At 39.4% G+C, this 23,402-nt stretch overlaps 2 protein-coding genes and 1 long non-coding RNA gene across 4 annotated transcripts; 1 reads left to right on the top strand and 2 right to left on the bottom strand.

The window, feature by feature from the left end:
- The first annotated feature begins 1,028 nt into the window (after window positions 1-1,028).
- On the top strand, window positions 1,029-6,624 carry RECA1 (recA DNA recombination family protein). 2 transcript variants are annotated; one of them, XM_078577308.1, is made up of 13 exons: window positions 1,029-1,320; window positions 2,273-2,364; window positions 2,461-2,536; window positions 2,803-2,865; window positions 3,228-3,357; window positions 4,357-4,442; window positions 4,514-4,639; window positions 4,730-4,834; window positions 4,954-5,010; window positions 5,451-5,513; window positions 5,576-5,652; window positions 5,822-5,894; window positions 6,308-6,624. In XM_078577308.1, exons 1-13 carry the CDS (start codon window positions 1,126-1,128, stop codon window positions 6,392-6,394), a joined length of 1,230 nt encoding a protein of 409 aa, XP_078433434.1. In that variant the 5' UTR covers window positions 1,029-1,125; the 3' UTR covers window positions 6,395-6,624. The 2 variants fall into 2 exon arrangements, with proteins under 2 accessions (XP_078433434.1, XP_078433432.1); XM_078577306.1 differs by having other exon boundaries at window positions 1,030-1,320; window positions 6,277-6,624.
- Window positions 6,625-7,561: 937 nt separating this feature from the next.
- LOC144704762 (vacuolar protein sorting-associated protein 2 homolog 2-like) lies at window positions 7,562-14,630 on the bottom strand. Its single transcript, XM_078577286.1, has 12 exons — window positions 14,514-14,630; window positions 14,313-14,375; window positions 13,886-13,930; window positions 12,948-12,982; window positions 12,825-12,875; window positions 12,644-12,748; window positions 12,486-12,557; window positions 12,331-12,402; window positions 11,991-12,071; window positions 11,813-11,848; window positions 11,668-11,726; window positions 7,562-7,936 (listed from the first exon to the last, which is right to left on the bottom strand). Exons 2-12 carry the CDS (start codon window positions 14,344-14,346, stop codon window positions 7,858-7,860), a joined length of 669 nt encoding a protein of 222 aa, XP_078433412.1. The 5' UTR covers window positions 14,347-14,375; window positions 14,514-14,630; the 3' UTR covers window positions 7,562-7,857.
- Window positions 8,501-11,659, bottom strand: LOC144704763 (uncharacterized). The gene is made up of 2 exons (XR_013581900.1): window positions 10,323-11,659; window positions 8,501-10,221 (listed from the first exon to the last, which is right to left on the bottom strand). It is a non-coding gene; the product is annotated as an uncharacterized LOC144704763 (long non-coding RNA).
- Window positions 14,631-23,402: the final 8,772 nt, after the last annotated feature.

The raw sequence follows: 23,402 nt of genomic DNA, 5'->3' as shown, positions 1-23,402 counted from the left end.
CATGCTCATAAACATCTTCATCAACTTTAAAATTTTTTTTCTATGAATACACTTTTAATTTGAATACCCATTTAAGTATACATTTCAAACAAGAACTCTCTACGCAACACAGAGATTCGGATACTTTCCTGCAGTACCACTCAACTATTACGTATGAAGTTAAAACTATGAATGAGTCCTCATATTAAACCTCATAAATATCTTCATCAACTTTTAAAAACTCTACCAACGAATACACTCTTAATTTAAATACCTATTTCACTATACATTTCAAAGAAGAACTCTCTACACAGGAGAGATATTTTAAAACTCAAGTATTAAGTTGTTAACACCCCACATTTCCTCAACACTTTAATGAATTTATTGCATAAGAAACTTATCAACTTGAAACTTCACCTCTCTATATAGAAGTTAACAGTTGAACTCTCTTCTCAATGTCTAAAACATCAAGTACTCAGTTTGTTAACACCCCACATTTCCTCAAAAGCTTAATGAATTTATTGTACAAGAAACTTACCAACTTGAAACTTCAACTCAACATATAGAAGTTAACAGTTGAACTCTCTTCTTAATGCATAAAACTTCAAGTATTAAGGTTGTTAACACCACACATTTCCTTCGACAGTTGAATGAATTTATGGTACAAGAAACTTACCAACTAGAAACTTCGATTATATATATAGAGAATTTAAACAGTTAACTCTCTTCTCAATGTACAAAACTTCAAGTACTAAGGTTGTTAACACCCCACATTTCCTTCAACAGTTTAATGAATTTATTGTACAAGAAACTTACCAACTTGAAACTTCGATTATATATATATATATATATATAGAATTTAAACAGTTAACTCTCTTCTCAATGTATAAAACTTCAAGTACTCAGTTTGTTAACACCCCACATTTCCTCAACAGCTTAATGAATTTATTTTATTGTATAAGAAACTTACCAACTTGAAACTTCAACTATATATATAGAAGTCAAACAGTTGAACTCTTTTCCCAGTGTATAAAACACGAGAGTATTCTTGAATTCAATTGACAGAGATAAACTCAAGGTAGAGGACGAGTAGAAGAAGTCCGATTTCAGGGGTAGAAGTGCATTCCAGGGAGCTTCACATCGAACATGGAGAGCGTCGTCTTCCCAAGAACAAGCCTTCTCCACTCGCACGTTCCCTTCTTCCACAAAACGCAGTCTTCTTCTCTCCTCTTCCTTAGACTCCTGCCAAGGAAGCAGAACGGAGATTTGTGCGAGCTCAAAGCCAAGGGCGGCGGCAACGGCGCGCTGTCTGGCGATTCTGACCCTCGCCTTCTTGACCGGGTGCGTTCTTCATCGCTGTTCTTCTTCTTTCTTGGGAGATTTGAAGCGTGGTCGTCGTTTGGAGATAAACCCATGTCGAAGTTTGTAAATTTAGCGTGCCCGGGAAGTTTGTAATCGAAATAGAGCGCTCTTTCCTGTTCAATGTCTGTATTTTGATTATGTTGGCCTTCTTTAGTTGGTAACTTCTTTGGATGGAAGTGGTTGGTGTTCTGTGGATTGTTTTTTCCCTCTGTTTAGTTTATTTCATCCGTGTTTCAAAAACCCAGTTTGGGAAAGTTGGCATTTGTGTATGGCTCAGTCTGTCTGTTCTTTTTTGTTCTTTCTTGGGATTGTTGCAGCTTTGTCCAGTAGAATATTATACCATATCAAACTTTGCAAATTTAATAACCGGGGAAGGCTGTCATCGGATGTTGTTTTCTTTTTATCGTCTGTTTTTTTATTATTCGTTTGTTATTCCCTGCCTTAGCTTCTGAGTGAGCTGGTTTATTGTTGTTCGTTCTTCTTTGTGAGGAGAGTTGAAGCTTCGTAATTATTGGTTGCGTGTAATCTACAGGAGGAAGATAAACCATGTCAACGTTTTTTAAATTTAGTGAACCCAAGAAAGCTATTGTTGGATTAAGGCTCTCTTGGCGGTTCATTATTTGACTTTTGATTATATCAGTGTTCTTTCCTGCCTTAGCACCTGAACGAACTGGTTTACTGTTGTTCTTTGGTTTGAAGAACTCTAGCGCCGATGTATCACTTGCAGATGTTTTGTTGATCATTTTTCCATCTGTTTGCTGTATTGCCTTGTTTCGGCTAAGAATATAACCCAACCTGGAAAAGTTGGGAATGGAGTTTGACTTGTTCTTAATGATCTCAGGGGGCCTGATTCAATTTATTTTTTGGCGTCTGGGTTTTGAAATTGGAACGGTATGTTGAAAATAATTGAGTTATTGTCACAATTATGTAGCAAAAAGCCCTGGAAGCTGCAATGAACGAAATCAACAACTCATTTGGCAAAGGAAGTGTCACAAGATTAGGCAGCGCAGGAGGGGCTTCAGTGTACATATTCTTCTGCTGTTTTTATTAAGATTTCTCATTTTAAAAATATATCTTCTGATCAAAGAATTCTTGTTCTTCTGGTGTATTTTATCCCAGTGAAACGTTTCCCAGTGGCTGCTTTACACTAGATTTTGCTCTTGGAGGCGGCATTCCCAAAGGAAGAATAGTAGAGGTACCGTTCTGAAAGCCTAAAAAAATTCTAAATTTGGCAATTTTCGGTTACAATTAATTGCCAGAATATAAATATTTATCTATCCATCCAAAAATTAAGTTGGCAGCTACTCTTATATGGAAATTACTTCCTGAGCTCTCTCCATTATTCTTTTACTTGACTACGTTACTCATGATTTACTATTATTATTATTATTTTTATTTCAAAAAAATATTATTAATTGTATTAATGTATTATTATTTGAATATTTGATAATATTCTTGCAGATATTTGGGCCTGAAAGCAGTGGGAAAACTACTCTAGCGCTCCATGCGATTGCAGAAGTACAGGTGCGGTATATTGGCTGAAAATCATTGTATGATCAGAAAATTGATGCATATTTATCAGTTTTGTTGGGGTGGAACAGGCCAGCCGCGAGTTACTGCGTGTTAGGGTTTATAAAAGTACAACCACCCTGCGTCTTGTGTTTAAATACCCTTAAGATGTAAGAGTAAGCCTGGCCCCAAGAGGGGGCCGGGACCAGGGCCTGGGAGGGTTTAAGTGACTTAATTCCCACGTGTGAATAAGTCACTTTTTTTTTTTGAAAACGTGAATAAGTCACTTAAAAAGTGAATAGAACACTATTTTAAATGAGTTCGCATGTGACTCCAGGAACTTATTTTGAGATTTCTTCTTTTTTTGGAATGAGCAGAAACTCGGAGGCAATGCAATGCTTGTTGATGCAGAGCACGCATTTGATCCTGCATATTCAAAGGCCCTGGGAGTGGATATCGAGAATCTAATTGTTTGCCAACCAGATAATGGCGAGATGGCTCTTGAGAGTAATTCTTTTCCTCTTTTTGGTGTTTTTTCTTGGTTGATTCTTTTCCCTGTTGTTGAAATCACATAACCATTAATGGAGAGTTTCCTTGGGACAGCAAATTGCATGAAAAACCAGATTCCTAAAAGCCATTGTATTTATTATGTTGTCCTTTACCCCGTTTGGAAGTGTTGGTCTAAAAAGCACATGAAAGACCCTGCTTCTAATTATACTTTTTTTTCGATCTCCCCTTTAAGATGTATTCCTGGGTGTGTAACATTTCCCGGCTGTTGAATTCCTCTGTCCATTTATGGCTACATGAATCCTAAGATACGAAAATTACATGAAATACCATATTTCATTTTTTTTGAAAAAAAAGACAAAGTTCCATGAGTCATTATAGTTATTTTTACAATTTTATTTTTGTCCCTTTAGACATGTTGCTAAGTATCATAACATCTCCTACTGTAGCGATTTCTGAACTCCCTGCTCCTTTCATTTGGGATAGGAGCCCTACGAGAGGAAAGTTACATGAATCCGCATATTTCTATTGACCTATTACCTCAGATAATTATTTTTTATTTGTATCAGCTGTTTTTCTTTCACTAAAAAATGGTTGTCAGAGGACAGATCTATAGCTTTCTGGTTTCACAAGGAGAATGTTGACGGTATTGCCTTGAAGTTATTGCCCTTAAGATGTCATCCATTAGACCCCTAGTCATGTATCCAATCATGGGCCGCTGGGAATAGAGGGGGAATACGAGTGGAGGTTAGAAAAGAAGTTAAATAGGAGCTTGGGAGCTCAGAGGAGACTCCGCATACACATGAGAGAGAAAGAAGAATAGCCTCTCAATTCGCTGCCTTATCTGTGTTCATGTTCGTTCATCATATATGTGATGGCGTTCATGTTCATCATCTCACTCATCTCTCTACATTTTATCCCATTCACTCTTTAAAATCATTCTAGTCTCCCTCTGTTCATGTAAAGATAAATCACTTGGTTTCCTTTTCTTTTCCTCAGCTGCTGATCGAATGTGTAGATCTGGAGCAGTGGACCTCATTTGCATTGATTCTGTGTCGGCTTTGACACCACGAGCTGAAATCGAAGTATGATCATCTATTGGCATAATCATTTTCTCAGTAGTATGCTCAGAAGGGGGTACTTTTGACTTTTCCAGGGTGAGATTGGAATGCAGCAGATGGGTCTACAGGCACGACTTATGAGCCAGGCACTGCGCAAGATGTCAGGAAATGCTTCCAAAGCGGGATGCACACTCATCTTCTTGAATCAGATCAGATATAAAGTGAGTATTTCTTGTTCAGACCTTATTGATTTTAATTTTTTATAAATCCAGTGGAATGTTGGGTGTTAAAATTTTACTTTTTGTCCCAAGATTGGTGTGTTTTATGGGAATCCCGAGGTCACCAGTGGAGGAATTGCCTTGAAGTTCTTTGCATCCCTTCGCTTGGAGATCCGTCCTGTGGGGAAGATAAAGTCTGTAAGCCCTGAAAATCTCTCCTAAATGAAACTTGTTTGTCCATTCAATTAAAGAACCATTTATTATTCGTGGGTTCTTGAATATATTTCCTCATCTGTTAACTGGCTTTTGGTTCAAAGGCTAAAGGAGATGAAGACATTGGAATCAGAGTGCGAGTAAGAGTTCAAAAGAGCAAGGTAGTGTGGTCTAGTCTCCCATTCTATAATTTTTCTTGGTTAATACATAATTGACAGAAATTTGAATTCGATCCTCTATGCTATGTTTTGGTGTCAACGAGGATGATGATGACGAATTTTCACTGAAATAGTTTTTGGTTTTCCAAGAGTCGTCATTGTCATTGACATTATCATCCATCGGTTGATAATGCATTGTCATCCAATGGTTTTGAAGCTAAGCTAGATCATCTAATTATATCTATCTGTTGAATTTGTCATCATCATTCCCATTTGTCCAAGCCAGACATGAATGACTATGATGATGACAAGTTAAAGGGCTGACGATGACAATGATGAATTCATCATCATCATTCGATCTTACTTATTACAGTAGGCTTCAAGGAGTTAAACGTTTCAGATAAACTTTTTATTCATATTAGTTTACTTTTTGTTTATGACAGGTTTCAAGGCCATATAAACAAGCCGAATTTGATATCATATTTGGACAAGGTGTCAGCAAACTGGTAAGTGAAGGACAGATTTCTCCTATTCCTTGACCAAAATGACTGAGTCAAACCTATATCAGGCCTGTGTCTTGGACTGTGCCGAGTCGATGGAGATTGTGATTAGGAAGGGCGCCTGGTACAGCTTCCAAGATTTAAGGTACAAGGCTTAGAAAATAGGGAAAACTTAGAAAATTTAAAAATCTTCACATTTACCTAATGGGTTGAATTATAAAATACTAAAGCATTCAAAGATGAAACAATTTTGAAAAAGTAATGATAGAATATATTCATCCGCATTATTCTGTAATAACAAGTTGAGGTTTCAGGCTGGGCCAAGGCAGGGACAAGGCTTTGCAGTATCTCAGAGAAAACCCACAAATCTGTAGTGATATAGAAAAGGTTGAGTCTCTCTCTCTCTCTCCATCTCCATGTTGATCCCTTTCTATCTCAGCATCCATATCTCTCTCTTTATCCGTCTGCCTCTCTATCTCTATGTCTCTGTGTCCATTTCTAACTCTATCTCCATTCCTCTCTAAACCTATATCCATATCTATCATCATCTCTATCTCTATCTGTGTCTATTTCTGTTTGTCCCTATCTTTATGTATATTTCGATTTCTGTTTCCATCTCTGTCTCTAACCATGACTATCTCTTCATGAATCTACATAATTCCACCTCCATCTCATTCACTATCTAACCCCATCTCCATCTTGACGCTTCATTCCTCTTCTTGCCCTGAACTATTGCATTCTTTTTTCCTTTGAACATTGCAACTCACAGTCTGTAAGGTCATTGATGGCTGATGGAGCAGACGACCTCGTCGGCACAGCAGCAATTGGACAGCGCCCAAGCATGGAGGATGAGGTTGCCTCAGACACATGATTCATTCATTAATTGATTGAAGGGGCAGAAGCTTCTATTTACGGAAGGATTGAAGAGAGAGGAAAAGAGGGTCGCATGATGCTTAATCTTCTTTCATCCTTTCTAAAATTTTGGTTCCACTGTGGTGACATTTGTACCCATTTTAGTTAGTGGAAGGTGTTTGATGAGCAAGAAGTGAAGACAAACCATAGACAGTTCCCAGAAAAGTAATTTTTTATACTGAAGAAACCCTCACCACTTAAAGAACATGCAAATGTGGCATAAAACGTGTAAAAGGTGTGAAAGGGTAGAGTTTTCCTCATCTCTAACTGTTGAGCTGTGTGTAGAACTTCATAGGAAGTAGAGAGTTGTGAGAGTTATGAGAGATGGAAGAGAAATAAGAGAAGAGAGATAATAAGTCAGCCAAACTCAGTCAATTAATGCCAATTTCCTTACCGTTATACAGAGATAGCATATCTCATGACAAATGATACAAAAATCCTAACCTCTTTTATAGAGAGCATATCTCATGACAAATGATACAAAAATCCTAACCTCTTTTATAGAGAGCATATCTCACGACAAATGATGAAACATAGCTCTTATAGAGAGCATATCTCATGACAAATGATGAAACATAGCTTTTATAGAGAGCATATCTCATGACAAACGTTAAAACAGAGTTTTTATAGAGCATATCTCATGGCAAATGATAAAACAGAGCTTTTATTGAGAGCATATCTCATGGCAAATGATAAAACAGAGCTTTTATAGAGAGCATATCTAATGACAAATGACACAAAATCCTTGCCTCTACCAAAAACATCGTAATCCAGAGCTTTTATAGAGAGCATATCTAATGACAAGATCACACAAATCCTCACCTCTAGCATTAACATCATAAACCAGAGCTCTTTTCCATTAAAAGAATCATAAACACATCCAGGAAAGCTCGCAGCTCTAACAGGTTGCACTTCTTTGGTTTTCAAGCTGCACCGTACGTCACCAATTTTCCAGGAGTTGACAGCTAAACTACATTTAACTGTGAAAGAGAGAAGATTTGCTTTCGGCCTATCTCAAAACTTTGATTCGACTGCCGTAACATCATCTATGACACAAAACAGTTCCTATAATATTGAGATTTTGCAATCAGAAACCTAAAACTTGATCAATTTAAAACCATAAAGAATTGGGCATACAAAAATAACAAAAGCAGTGTTGTCTTCCTCACTCAGTATCAACCCATATTTTTTCTCTATCATCATAACATTCATATCCACTTCTTTCGGACTACAATTAACACTTCACAAACTAAGTTCTTCAGGACATCAAAAAAATTATAGATTACCAATTCAACTCGATTTAACACATAACCCAAGGACAGTTGAGTCAGCAACACTATCTTCTTATTTATAGAAATATAGATAGAGACTCGCAACTTTCACTGGCACAATAATCACAAATCCATCAACACAGCAGGTCCCGTTTCTTGAGAAGTCGCTATTGGCGGCGGAGAGAAGCCAGCCTCTTCTCAAGTTCATCAACGCTGGGGTTCGTTTCTTCAGGAAAAGCTTCCACGCTGCGGAATGACAAAGTGATTAACTTTTGAACTTAAGCAGCATGGCTTTGGTGAGATAAAAACCATCAAGGAGAAATGATCGTTTTGTGTCTTTAAAATTTTAATAGAAAGAATTAAGGCTCAATCTCTTGACAAGTGCAAATGAAAAGGAATGGGATCATGTGAATATTTTCGAAAGTTTCCATTATGGTTTGCCATTCCTAATGATGATGATGGGTTGTCGTCATCCTCGTCATTTGTCTGCACAAGCAAACAATGATGAATTCATCATCATCATTTGTCCTAGACAATGGGTGACGAACATGTCATCATCATCCCAAGAGATGATGATGACGATGGCCATGGAGGGGATGAGTGAAGAGAGAGAAGAGCGAGAGAATAAATAGAGGACAAAGCGGATGGAGAGAGTAAGAGCGTAGACAGAGAGAGAGATTGCACATACACAGGAGAGAGGAGAATAAGAGAAATTGATAAAGAGAACAAAAGATAGGAGACAGAGTGGGGAGATAGGAGGTGAGAGAGAAATGGAGAGAGGAACCAAAGGAATATACACAGATATTTCCCATGATGGTTGTAACCGCAACAACCATCCACACTATTGCCTAAATCTCTACAAGAAAGAACTTTTCAATTTTAGCCAATGTCTATTGATGAGTAGCTGACTGATTTAGTCGTATATATGATTTATACTTATCATTTTAAAAAATAATTTCTTTATATGTAATAATCACTCCTACACCACCAAACAATGAGCAGCGAACAGGTTATCACATGAAGTATGACAAGCACAGACAAGGAGAGAGCCCACAATGGTGAGGGAGAGAGATCACACAAGTTCACAAACTGCATACTTCGTTTACATGGCATACACCTATGCTTCAATGACTTTGAGACAAAGACATTGGTCTCTTACTTACGATAACTATAAGTCCCATATCTTCTTCTCAAACCCATTGTGGCCATTCCTTGCAATAAATCGAGAGTGCTAGAGACTTTGAGGCAACTGCTCTATCCTGTCCTCAAAATGAACAACACAAGAGTGCATAACAGATTGCGGTGGGTATTTCTTCTAAATGAAACTGCAGACAAGCTCCCTTATGTGATTCTCCTGCAACATCCTCCCACTTTTTTTCTCGGCTTCTCTAGACCGATTAAAACTTTGTGCAAGAAACATTAAACTTTCCGTCTTATCCAGCCCTGACATTGAGACAACAATAACCAGTATCTGCTTCACTGCCTCCGTAGACACCATGACAGGATCCCTCCAACTCAAACACAGCATCATAATACTAATCAAAGCCATCGTACTGCCTCTTGCTCCCACTGATGAGGACCTTCACCAAAACTCCAACTGACTTGGCACTCTTTCCATATTTCACTGCCATGGACACAGATTCTTGTACATCTTCTCTTGAAAGAGTGAACACTGCCAGAAATAGCTCTGCCAGAGGGAGCTCTGGCTTGTTTGTTCACGAAGGAGATTTCATACACACAGCGGATGCTCAGTCATGTACAGCTACAAGGAAGACAAGGAAAATGTAGATTCACCAGACACTCGGGGTATTCCGCTGTTGGCGCTATTTCATTTCATAAAGGACCTTCCTCTGCCCTGGGATGCAATATCTTCTGGCCTCAGCATCTCCAATTTCCTTGGATCGTATGAAAAACTCCAATAGCTACTGCTGGGAATCATCTCCTACCCTACCCCTCCTCTTCTTAGATAGGCAGCAGCAGCCGTACAGAGCATCCCCTTCAGAGCATAGCAGCAGTCGATCAGGCCCCCTTCATGGCCTGGCAGTACCGCCAGCAAGGGTTTTATTGCATCAAAAATCCTAAGAGCTTACTTCAGTCAAATCACTGCTTTTGCCATGTCATCTCTTCTCCAGTGTCACCTCAACTGTGCGACCACAGCAGCACCAAGTTAGATTCTCTTCCACTTTATCAATTTTATTACATCAATGCCATCCTGTCCATGCTGTGGGCTTTTCTGTGGCTTTCCTTGCAGTGCTTTCTCAGCGCCCCCATGGTGCTTATGTGCCTTTGGGATGCTTTCTTGTCCCTTTGCAGGGCTCAATTGACTTCCCCATGGTACTTTTTGATGGGCCTGATACGTTCTTGAACGTTTCTTTGACACTTCTTGAATATGTAACTGTCTCCAAGAATTGTTCGATATGATAGGATTGAAAGAGGGGACGAGAGAGAGACAAAGAGCTCACAACTCTGGCGTGGTTGATCGACTTCCCTTGGAGCAACAGCTTTGATTCCGCGGGACAGAGCTGCGATGCCTAGGAGAGATGTGAGAGGACGAGAAACAAGAGGTAGGGTTAGAACGAGAGAGGGCAGGGAGGAGGTAAGAGAGAATTCAGGGAAAGGTAGAGTGGCTTACGATGGAATTTCTTGATGCCTCTTTTTTCTTTCCCGTATGTATATATACATACGGGGAGGAAGCCCAACGGTTTGGGCCTAATTGGGCCAGTTGAATGGCCTGGATGACTTACCGGGCCCGCCTCTGGCGTAACAATGGCCCGGTATCATATCAGGGCCTTTCAGACGCTCAAGCAGCATCCACATGGAACTTCCTGATGCCTTCCAATGCTTTATTTGCGTTCCTATGTTGTTTTCATGCACCTTTGTGATGCCTCATGCCATCTTGCCCGCTTACCCTCAAGAAAACCATTCTCCAATGGTGGCACCTAAGGATTGGCATCTTTGTCTTCTCATGATCCTCTAGCAGTGTCCCTACTTCATCGATGACTCTCCATTGATTAGCAGAGAGCATTTATCCTATCCTTTTTTATTTCCAATCACTTTTGTGACTCCAAGCTTTGAACGGGCTATCTATTCTTCAGCTTGCACAGGAGTGTTTGAGACGGGGTTAATTTGTAATTATGACTAAGATTTCCTCTCCAAGATATGGAGCCCCCTTTTTGTTATTGAGTTGGGCTTTAAATCATTCTTCAGCTTGCACAGGAGTGTTTGAGACAGGGTAAATATGTAATTATGACTAAGATTTCCTCTCCAAGATATGGAGCCCCCTTTTGTTATTGAGTTGGGCTTTAAATCATTCTTCAGCTTGCACAGGAGTGTTTGAGACAGGGTTAATATGTAATTATGACTAAGATTTCCTCTCCAAGATATGGAGCCCCCTTTTGTTATTGAGTTGGGCTTTAAATCATTCTTCAGCTTGCACAGGAGTGTTTGAGACAGGGTTAATATGTAATTATGACTAAGATTTCCTCTCCAAGATATGGAGCCCCCTTTTTGTTATTGAGTTGGGCTTTAAATCATTCAACCTTGCCAACTCCCAGGGCGTTGGGTTCCTCCCGCCATGCAGTTCCCACTTCCACTCTCTTCTCTCATCTCTCGTTTCTGTTTTATATCTACCTGGAGTGGACTTCTACAAGTTACACTAAATATAGAATGACACTCTCTTCTCACTTCCACCCTTTTCTCTCATCTCTCCTTTCTGTTTTGTACCTATCTGGAGTGGACTTCTACAAGTTACACTAAATATAGAATGACAAGATACTAGAATGGGAAAGTTCCCTGCCTAGGCCTATCATTACAATGTGATGCCCTAAGAGCAGCTTAAAAAGGAAACACAAGTTTTTTTATCGGAAAAAGGATAAATATAAATACAAAATTTGATTCTCAAGAGGTAAAAAATCAAACATGAAGAAATAGATTTGTCGTTGAGGACAGAACGCAAAATATTGAAATCACATTAGTACCTCTGTTGGTTCTCCACTCTTTTGGATGTCGCAATGCGTCCTTTAGGAGCCGAGGATAGCTTCAAAAGAGAAAATATATTAATAAGGCAGAAAAAAAATCCACATCAATTTCATATAAATTACCAAATAAAAGCAGTTCTACTACCTGAGATGCAATGTCCACGCCAATTTCATCGAGTACCTGGACATGATCAGAGATAATTGCATCAATCTTAGGGCTAAAAATGTTGAAAGTATTTCTTCAAATTTTCTCACAGGATAAGAAAAGACTGAAGAAAGTGGTGCATGAACAAATGATATGTCACAAGAGAAAATTCGCTGACCTGGCTGGTTAGCTCTTCAGTTTCCTCTTCAGCTTCATCCTTGTCTAGAGTTTCATCAATGGCCTCAGACATCATTTCAATCTACAGAAATAAAAATTAACAAAAAAAATCAGAGATAATAAAAGTTTAGGAGACGGGAAATATTAAAGTTGACCGGAGAATAACACCAATTTGAGATTGAAAAAGTCTTTGAATATGGAATATGAATCAAAATTCTCACCTTTTCACATTGATAATTTTATTGAGAATCACTTTAAGGAAGATCAAAACTAACTGACAAGAGACCATTCATTTATCCAACTTGACATTAATACTTTAATAATGTAAATATCCCCAATACCGTCATATCCATTTGTGTTGATTGCTTCTGGAACTCTCTCACAACCTTGACCTGCTTTGCGGGTTCCATTTGCTGCATAAAACCACAAAAAATGGGAAAAAAATTGAATAGACCGTTAAATTTGAAGAAAAAAGGCTTCCAAACTGTACGCATACTTTGTTCATGGCAGCCATTGCCTTGCTGGCGCCTTTCATTCCAGCAGAGATTGAAGTGCTTGCGTACATTGCCTGAGGACAAATTATAAAGCCAGTTAGTAAAAAGAAATATTTGTATGAATAATCCAAGCTATTTTCATCTATCTAAAATTATCAACCTGCGTGTGAGTGGCAACACCCCTGATTTGTGCGCGAGTACCTTGAAGATTAATAATTTGTTGTCTTAACCTTATGAGCTGGCGGGCCAATATCTTGGTGGCTGCCTGTAAAAGGGCTTTAAAATTCATAATGAGATCTACAGTGAATTATTGTGTTTCAATAAAGCCAAGAAAAGACCACCTCATTGCCAGTTTTTGCTGTCTTCTTTATTTCAGCGACCAGTCTTTTCTCCTGTGACAGTAAATGTTATCATTATGAGGGGGCGGAGGGTAATTCTGGAAGGACCGTAGACCACCAGAATACCTCCAATTGCAGAGCACCAATCTCTCTCTCAATTCCTGAAATAGAATGAGAAAATACAACAGATAACGTCAGGAGAATTTACCTGTGAAGAAGCATGAAGAGACAAAAGTTCCATTTCTTTTATCGTCAACATTACACGCTTTTGTGATGATGATGATTTCATCATCGTAATCATCATCATGGATGAGTGACAAAGATGGTGATAATCATTATCACTACATCATGACAATTCTTTATCAGCATCACCTCATCATTCTTGAAACAGACAATAAACTAGCAGCAGCAGTCGGATGAGAGTTTTCCGTCCATTATTATTGTTCTCGTCACTGTCCAGCTAAGATGATGATGGAGATTTTCTCAGTGTATCCTACAGACTGCCATCCCAGGACACAGTTGTCATTATCTGAAACTGGTGTATTGAGGGTCATTTCATCATCATCCTTCATTGTCGCAGACGAGTGACAATGACAGTCTTGTCATTGCCATCCTGGCTCAGATGTATGATGTGGATGAAAAAAATTCGTCATTATCATCTCATCATCTCGAACAACCATGAGAAGATTGCGGCAGCCGGCAGAGGGTTTTCCTCCCTCTATTGTCATCATCCTCGTCATTGTGATGATGACGATGATGATGATCAGGATTCTGTAACTGTCATCCTAGTTGTAGGCGTGACTACGTTTATGACGACTCATCAACGTCCTTGTGTCATTGTCATCAAGGACCGAGAACAATTCTATCATCTCACAGACAGAGGATAGAGGGTTGTAATCCAGTCTAATCAGTAGAATATTAGTCCATGTAAACTTAAATGATCTATGTTGAGATGACGAACAAAACTAGAAAAGCATATGGCATAAACAGAGAGATATTTCTCAACCGTGAGTGATTAATCTATTTAAACATGACTGGGGGAAAAAAGGGAAACAGAAACGTACCTCTTGTCGCCACTGACATTTCTCTTTTGCTTGCCCTGAGTTCATCTGTCAATCAATTAAGCCGAGACAAGAGAGGTCACAAAGGTTTGATTCAAAAAGCGAATGATCACAAATAAATCGCAGTCGATTAGAAAATGCCTGCTCTGGAGAAACATACATCAATTAAAAGAGCAACTCAGTGCATTGCAATGTAAGAAAATATATTTAGACCGCGAGGCCAAGAAAACTAGAAAGAAATTAGACATGATCCGCGGAGAGCGAGAGATCAAACTCCACTAGCCCCAAAATATTTGAAATCAATGTATGATCCCGGCGTACAGATTTTGAAAAAACAAGAGAAAACCCACATGGCAAGCAACCATTAACACGATAGATCGAATCAAAGCCAGATGGGGAAGAGAAAGGAGAGACGATTCATTCTGCTGACCTTTTGCAGAAGTTTTCTTCTTGAAGATGTTCATGTTTCGCCCTTTGCTGATCTACCCAGTTCCTGAAATGACGGTAAGAAAAAACCCAAGAAAGAAAAACCCAGAAAGCCGAATGCAAAGAAATTACGCGTAAACGGAAGTTAGATCCGATCTGAATGCTGGGTAAATGGAGTTTCGAGATCTCTAACTAGGGTTCTTACCGAGATTGTCAGGGGACGAAAACCCACCTTGCGGAGACTGCACTAAGAAGAACCAAGAGAAGTGAGGAGTAGAGAAGTAGCCGTCGCAGCCCAGAAATCACTTCTCTTGAAAGCAGTTGGCCCCATTCATGAAATAATTCAAATTTCGAAAGATTAAAAAAATAGCACTAAGATGATTCCTAAGATTCTGTTTTCTCCACTGACTAATGTTCTTAGAATCAAGAATTTTTATGCTTTTTTTGGTAAAAATCAACTGAAAGTACTGGTTTAGGGAAGGAATATTCAGGGTTAATAAAATACTCAGGTTGCTATGTATACAGTTCTTTGACATTTTAGTTTTGGCAGAATTAGTATTGTAAAGTTATTTGAGACTTTTGTATTTGTTTAATCTTAAAATTGAATGCGAATATAGGTTAGGGTCACCTCAATCTATCCAAGAAGGATATTCAATAATTTCACCCATTTTCAAAATTCCATGGGTATTTTATTCTAACCAACTATATAGTGGAAAACAATAAAAGCCTACAAACATAGAATTATGATAAATTTAGTAATTTAGGGATAAATTTAGTTTTGTATACGCACATGTGCAGTGCTTCAACTATATTGTAAATTTAGTATGAGCTACTTAATCTTTTCCTTATAAGGTATAATCTTTATAAGAACAATTAGCATGGCACTTGAAGGGGGAACTTAAACTACCAGATATTACGATGCATCGAGGAAATTTGGACTTATCTCACCGTTAATATCTCAGTTATTGCTAAGGGAGTAGCAGTAAGTAAAGTTGGGGGTTATGATAACATGCAAATAAGAGCTGATAAACTGTCAATTTCATCATATTTTTAGGTTTTTAAAGCTTTAAAACATTAATTTTAATGAATGTTATCATGATTTTAGGTTAAAAGAAGAATTTCCTTAAATTTTAAGTTAAATAATACATTTAATAAATAATTAGGTCAATTTTGTACATTTTAAACGTTTTTAAAATGAATTTTAGAAGAAATTAAATGTTGAATTGATCTATTTCTATAAACAAACGCAAAAAAAACAAATAAAAAAATTTAAGAAATTAATAAATTCATTTTTGTGGCATTAATACACATTTTTTAAGATTTATTTTAAGTGTTTTTTCAATAAAATGTTTTTTTATTAAAACTGGCCCATATTGGGCCAGTTTAAGCGCTAAAGTGTGTTTAGTGCGCAGGGAAACACACCGAAGAGATCGCCGGCAAATCAGAACGCGTGCTCAGGCTTCGGTGCATGACACACACGCACGCAGGGTCGGGCGTGTCGCGCATCACATGCGGCATGAAGCGCATCGCATGCGTCATGACGCGGATTAATGAATGCGCAGATCGGTGCTTTCGGTGCGCGATATGCACATGCACAGCGCTGTGCGTGTCATGCATGACACACATCCGCGCGACGACCAATCGCGCGCATCTTAACTCGCTGTGTGCGACGCAGTGAGTTAAGTGCATGCCTAACACCACAAATGATAAGTTCGAAATGTACGTGTTAAATGTCGTTATTAAGGGTTTCCGAACTTAAGGAGTAATATTTATTTTATCCCTTAGTGTTTAAGTAAGGGGTCGAACCCTAGGGAGGCGGTGGTGATATTCAATTTTTGATCAAATTAGGGTTTAGCATTCAAACCTAAATGAGATGATGTGTTAACTACTTATGAAATATATATGCTTGAAAAATTGCGAGTATACTTTTATCTTTTTGAACCCAAATGATTCCAATAACTCTCTGTTATTTAATAACAGAGATATAAATCACTTGAATTTATATTTTTATTTGATTTAAGAAAATTTAAATTGTTTAGAATTCTATTTTTAAGTTCTTTTTAATGAATTTGAAATCTATGTAGAAAGTTGATTTAATTCTAAATTTTTTCTAATTCTTTTATTTGTTTTATTTATCAGAAGATGTTTTAATGTTTTTAAAGAATCACAATTATATATTTTTTATCTTTTTTACTTTGATTTTAATAAAGTCTCTAGAAATTAAACCTAAATTAGAAAATCTTTACTTAGATTTGCTAACTAAGGCAATCAGGGATTATTATCAGTGAATTAACGTTCAAATTTGATTCGATATTGTATTAGCGTTCATTAAAGATCATTGTCTATAAAAATAACAAAAGAAAATCAAGAATTAAACCAATTAAGATCAAATTTTAAGAGAAAACATTGAAAATTAAAAAAAAAAGAAATTAATTCAAATTAAATCAAAAGAACAGTTCAAAGGTGCTCCAACTTTGGAAGGAATCCGCGCAAAAGAGTAATCAAAATTATCCAAGAATTGCCTTGAATTTGGGGAAGAATCTTGAAGCCGGATCGTCGATTTCTCTCTCCAAAGGTGCCCCAACTTGTATCTCGGGTGTTCCTGAGCCTTTGAGGGAGTTAGGTGACCTCTCCTCAAGCAGAAAAATCAAGAACCAAGAATAAAATTTCATTTTCCCCCTTTTATCGCTGTGGAATCGGAAGAACAGCTCTTCAGATTCCGGTATATTTTTTTTCTTATGCGCGTTGTATGCAGAGCGTACAACGCGTCCCTATTTGCTAACGTGGTGCCATGTATGGGTCTTCCTCCATGCGCACCGCACCACGTGGGCGCGTTTGGCACGGTGGAAGACCCACCCAGTGCTATGCATGCGCTTTACTCGCTGCGTCGCACGCAGCGAGTTAAGCTGCACGCGGTTGGTTGCTACACAGGTGTGTGTGGTGCGCAACACGCACAGCGCTGCACATGTGTGTATCGCGCACTGAAAGCACCGATCTGCGCATTCATTGGTCCGTGTCATGACGCATGCGGTGCACTTCATGCCGCATGTGATGCGCGACACACACGACCGTGCGTGCGTGTGTGTCACGCACCGAAGTGCGAGCGCGCATTCTGATTGGCCGGTGCTCTCTTCGTTGTGTTTCCCGGCTCACTAGACACACTTTAGCGCTTAAACTGGCCCAATATGGGCCAGTTTTAATAAAAAAAACATTTTATTGAAAAACACTTAAAGTAAATCCTAAAAAATGTGTATTAATGCCAAAAAAATGATTTTATTAATTTCTTAAAAAAAATTTATTTGTTTGTTTTGTGTTTGTTTATAGAAATAGATCAATTCAACATTTAATTTCTTCTATAATTCATTAAAAAATTTTAATTGTGTAAATTGACCTAATTATTTATTAAATGTATTATTTAACTTGAAATTTAAGGAAATTCTTCTTTTAACCTAAAATCATGATAACATGCATTAAAATTAATGTTTTAGAGCATTAAAAGCCAAAAAATATGATGAAATTAACAGTTTATCAGCGCTTATTTGCATGTTATCAAGCTCCATGACACGGGATTGATTCCAGCTTACTAAGGTATTTTCAAAGCTTTCCCAGGCTTCCGTGAGGATTTTGCTTTCCTGATGTATGGACATACCGAATCTGTAATGTTTTGATGCAGGAATCCCACGACCTGCTGATTGATTCTCCACCATTTCTTGAACTCCGAGTTTTCGATCATGTTTCCTTGAGCATCTGTAATAAGAACCGGTGGAGATATACCATCTATGAATTTCATTAAATCAAACCCGTACAATACTGGTAGTATTGAGCTCTTCCACATCTGAAAATGTTCATCACTCAGTCGTGGATTGAACATGATTCCAGGGGGAATCGCAACCTGGACTTGTCCAATGGTTGCCACACAAGCTTCTCCAACTGCCATTATGGGAGAACCGGCTATTGTGCTTTCTTGACCGCCAACCTTGGCTCGGATACCATGTAAAAGTCGTTCCTCGCGTTGAGATGAAGAGGTTGAGAGGAGAGTAAGAAGGGGGACAAGAAGAGAGAAGGTGAGAAGAGAGAACACGAGACACAAGATGATTAAGATCTCTTTTTATTCCCTCATAGTTTGATCATAACATTGGTTGGTATTTATATAGAATGTATTGTACAAAAATATAGAAAGGTTGTTTATGTAGTCGTTATAGCTAGTATAACGGCTTGTGGATCGAACGGTCTAGTCTGTTCAATCTGTTTTAATCATAGCCATTATAACTAGTATAACGGCTATGGATCGAACGGTCTAGACCGTTTGATCTGTTTAAATCCTAGCCGTTATGACTGGTATAACGGCTATGTCCAGATCTAATCCTAGCCATTAAAATTCCTTCTATGTTTTATCCTATCTATCTCTAATCCTATCTATCTTGGATCCTAATCTTTGTTTAAACTTATATGTTTCCTATTTTATCTAATCTCTAACATGTATAGAATACGTGAATCATTACTATCTAATCTTTGTTAAGTTTCCTATTATTCCGATGGCGAGCTTCCTCCATTTTCACTCTCCTCCTCATGTGCCTTCTCAGTCTTCGATCTTGCCCGTCGTCCCGAAGAGGAAGAAAACGTGGCAGATCAAATGCGAGGAGGAGAGCCTGATGAGCGCCTCTGTTTCCTCGGCCAGTAAGACCACCACGGAAGACGATCGAACGAAGGCGAACCTCCCTTCGCCTTAATTGAAGAGGACGGCGTCGTCTCCAGCGGAGAACGCCGGTGCTCTACCGAGCATGGCGGCGGAGGACACTTCCGTGGCCTTCAACTTGGAATCAACCGGTGATGGAGTTGGACGCTTCCGTTCACTCCAAAACCCGCTTCTCTCAGATTCGATGCCAACCCATAAGCCCCGTTATCTTTTCTCCCTCTCTCGATCTCTCCCTCTTGATGACCATCCCCGTTCCATTATCTTCAGAGTCTCGGCGGATGACCATCCCAGAGAGAAGTTCCAGATGGATCTGATTGAGCGCAGAGAGAGAGAGGATGAGCGAGAGAAAAAAAGAAAGATGGAGAGTTAGAGAGGGGATAGAAAGATGAGATAGAGTGTGATTGACAGAAGAAAAATAGAGAGAGAGAGAGAGAGGAGAAGAGAAAGAGGGAGAGAAATAGAGACGGTGGTCGACGGAAGAGAAAGAGGTAGAGAAAGAGAAGAGAGAGTTTGCAGTCGACGGAAGAGAAAAAAAAGAGAGATGGAGGGTGAGATAGAGAAAAAAATAGGAGAGAGAGAGAACTCTCTACTACTAATAGGAATTAGTGTACCCTTCTGGACACTGATTGGCTGACAAGAGAGTAAAAGAGAAGAGAGAGAGGGAGATCCTTCCCGCTCTCCAATCCTCAATTTTGCGCCAGTTTAGGGTTTCTCAATCTTCTTCTAAGATGCCGTAGAGGCACTCGAAGAACAACAATGACCTCACATTCTTCACGTACGACAAGAAGAGGAAGCCCGGGTATGGCACGCAGAAGGATGACTCGGCAAAGACTCGATCAAGCTCTTCGATGTGTGCGGCCTCTGCCTGAAGCCCTTTGTCTCCCGTATCTACTGCCCCAAGGGACACGTCTTCCACAAGGAGTGCATCCTCAAATGCCTCCTCGCTCAGAAAAAAAGACATCCACTAGTATAACGCCCTCTATTAGTCAATTTCTTCCCTTCCCTAATTGAGTCAATTATGTCTTTCTCTCAAGAATTTCATGCTCTGATTTAATTTTTTTCCTCATATTTTTGTACATCTCAAAATTGATCTCTTTATATATGCCGACCTCTAGATTTTTCTTTGGTCTTTGAAATTTAGTTTCTTCTTATTTATCATCTAAGAGGCTTTTATGATTTTTCCCCAATGTCGTCCGACTATTTTACTCCTTCCAGGCTATTGATCTCTTATATCTCTCTCTCACTTTCATTCTATTTCTCTCCAGACTTTTAATGGATCTTCAAAGCTTTTTTTCACATCCGCTTTCCCTCTTGCTCTTTTCTCTGAATCATATTCTCTCTCTCTCTCTCTCTCTCTCTCTCTCTCTTCCCCCTTATTGTCTATATCATCTTGCCCTCATGCTCTTTTCTCCAAGTCATATTCTCTCTCTCTCTCTTTTCCTGCTGATCTCCCTCTTGCTCTTTTCCCTGAGTCGAATCCTCTCTCTCTCTCTCCCTCTATCTTCCCGCAGATTGTCCATATCCTCTCTTCCTCTTGCTCTTTTCTCTGAGTCATATTCTCTCTCTCTCTCTCTCCGCCCTTATTGTCCATATCCTCTCTCCCTCTTGCTCTTTTCTCCGAGTCATATTCTCTCTCTTCCCCTGATTGTCCATATCATCTCTCCCTCTTCCTCTTTTCTCTGAGTCTATCTCTCTCTCTCTCTTTCTCCGTCTCTCTCTCTTGCGTCCATGATTTTCCCTGTTTTTATCCCTCCTTATTTTCCTTGCGCATTTGCTATCGATCTCTCCTGACCCATCCATTTTCTTCTCTCTCTAACTCTGTCACCCTACCTCTCTCTATCCGTCTCTTTTCTCCATTTACGTAACTACCCCTTCATACTATTACCCAATCTTTTCTTCAATGTTTTTAGTATTGACTAATCGCTTTCATCTCTAAACCCTAAAATTTAACCGCTCACCCTAAACATGCACCTAACTCTTTAGTGCTCCCATCTCTACTACTGCTAATAGGAATTAGTGTACGCTGATTGGCTGACAAGGAATGTGTCCGGAGACCCACTTTAAGGAATCAAATGGGTTAGACCTGTTTCTGCTACCTCGGAAATGGGTAGCTCCTTGGGTCGCTATCCTTGATTACGTTTTTAGTTAGTCACGGGGCTTCTCCATTTGCAGAATTTTCATAAATACAGGAAGAACACGACGGGGGAGAACTGGAACATTATCGTCGATGAGGAGACCCACTACGAGTAAGTGAACATCTCTGGCTCGCGTCGTTGACTTTTTCATTATTCTCTCTCTCTCTCTCTCTATCTGTGTGTGTGGAAGGGCTGAGCCTCACAACAGGTGGGGGGATGCGGTGGGGGACTCGAGCCAGCTGATGTCCATTCACTCCACGCTGTGGTACACAGATAAGAGAGTGAGGCTGATTGGCTGACAAGAGAGTGACCTGTAGAAGAAACCAAATCTGTCAGAGAAATTTACAGGTCAGGAGGAAAGCCAATCGACTCCTGCTCTCAGTTTTTCAGTTCTCTCCAAGAAAAATCAAAACTTTCAGATTCCCTATTGGGTTTGAATCTGTTCTAGACATTAACAAAATCCCACCCCCCTTAAATCGGAGTTCAATTGCTCTGTCAACACCGCAATTATAATAGCTATATAATTTTACTCACTTCAAAAACAAAATTTGCATTAATTCTTCCTGCTCATCGTAAAACGACGCTAATCATTTGAGCGGTTGAAAGCAAGTCTGTGTTCAGAATTATTTTGTAAAGAAAAAAGGATCAAACCATGTTTTAAAGATCTTTATTTAAGTATTCCAAATTAGGCCCCAAAACTCATCGTTTTTCTAGCTTCAATTATCCTGTTGGACCCGAATCTATTCACGTCCATTTACCAAAATCAAATGTCTATTCAAAATCCCCCACAAAGGAGAGATCGATAGCTCTGGCGAAGACGCGACTGTAACAGTACTATATTTATTCACTGTATAGGCTAGAATTTGCTAAGAAGTATTCCAGCTCATCAGAAAACGACTCGTCTCCTTTGATCGTCCGAAATCTAGTCTTCGTAAGAAAATCACAAAACTCAAGAAAAGCCTTTCGACTCCTACCCGCAGAAAAATCGAAGCTTTCCTAATTGGAAAGCTGTCCAAATCCTCGCACACCCTTTCGGATCCGAATTTTTGAAAATTTTTTGGGTCCGAATCTATTCAAACTCGTCGGCAAAATGCCCTCCACCAATAAAGATGTGTTCTTCCATCACACATGAAAAGAGAAGGATAAATCAATCTCAACGATAGACTCTGGACCATCAAATACCCATCATCTCCTAGAAAACCGGAATTCTTAAAACACAGGTACAGATAGAATAACATGGCCTCGATTTCAGTGATTTAAGGCCAAACGTAAAAAAGGCTCTTGGGAAAGAGGGTTGTTCTTAAAGTAAAGGTTAGTTGTTTCACCTTTGGTAACAAGTATTCCAGCTATCAACTCCTCGTAGTCTTTGGAAGAAAATTAGGACAACCCAGTCAACTCCTCCCAAGATCTTCATTCCACTCTAAAACTCCTCACATGCCCTTTTGGGTCCAATTTTTTTATTTTATTTTTTGGGTCCGAATCTATTCAAACTCGTCGGCAAAATGCCCTCCACCAATAAAGATGTGTTCTTCCATCACACATGAAATGAGAAAGATAAATCAATCTCAACAATAGACTCTGGACCATCAAATACCCATCATCTCTAAGAAAACCGGAATTATGAAAACACACTCAGAATAGACATGCGTTCATGCAAGGATAACACGGCCTCGATTTCTGCGATAAAAGGCCAAACGTAAAAAACGCTCCTGGGAAAGTGGGGTGTTCTTAAAATAAAGGTTAGCCCCTGCATTTTTGGTAAGGGACGCATCCTTGGACGTAGGGTGCATTTGTGCGCGCAGGAGAAGGCGCGGGGCGGCCGCTGTTTCTCGTGGCGCTGTAGCTGATATAGCCGCTCTGCAGTAGAATTCTGCGAGTAGACTCGGAATCGGCCTCGAACTCGGCCTCTCCGAGGCAGTCCCCGATCGACCCGTTGCAGCGCCCGGCAGCGAGAGAAACGTCGATCTCCACGCGCGTGCTGCCCACCTCCGCGGCTGCCAGCACTCCCACCATAATCAGCGCAAAGACCAGCGTCCTCTCTCTCGCACCCATCTCTCTTTCTTTCTCTCTAACTCTCTCTCTCTCTCTCTCTCTCTCTCTCTCTCTCTCTCTCTCTCTCTCTCTCTCCCTCTCTCTCTCTCTCTCCCTCTCTCTCTCTCTCTCTATCCGTCTCTCCACTTCCTTTTGGGAAGATCTAGGAGGCTACTTTATAGAGCAGTCGATGAAAACTACAGAGAGTAAAACAATGTCTGAATGCTGCGAG

This window comes from Wolffia australiana, chromosome 6 (genome assembly GCF_029677425.1).
Source record: "Wolffia australiana isolate 7733 chromosome 6, ASM2967742v1".
Classification (NCBI taxonomy): Eukaryota; Viridiplantae; Streptophyta; class Magnoliopsida; order Alismatales; family Araceae; genus Wolffia; species Wolffia australiana.
This window is presented reverse-complemented; position numbering and strand designations above follow the sequence as displayed.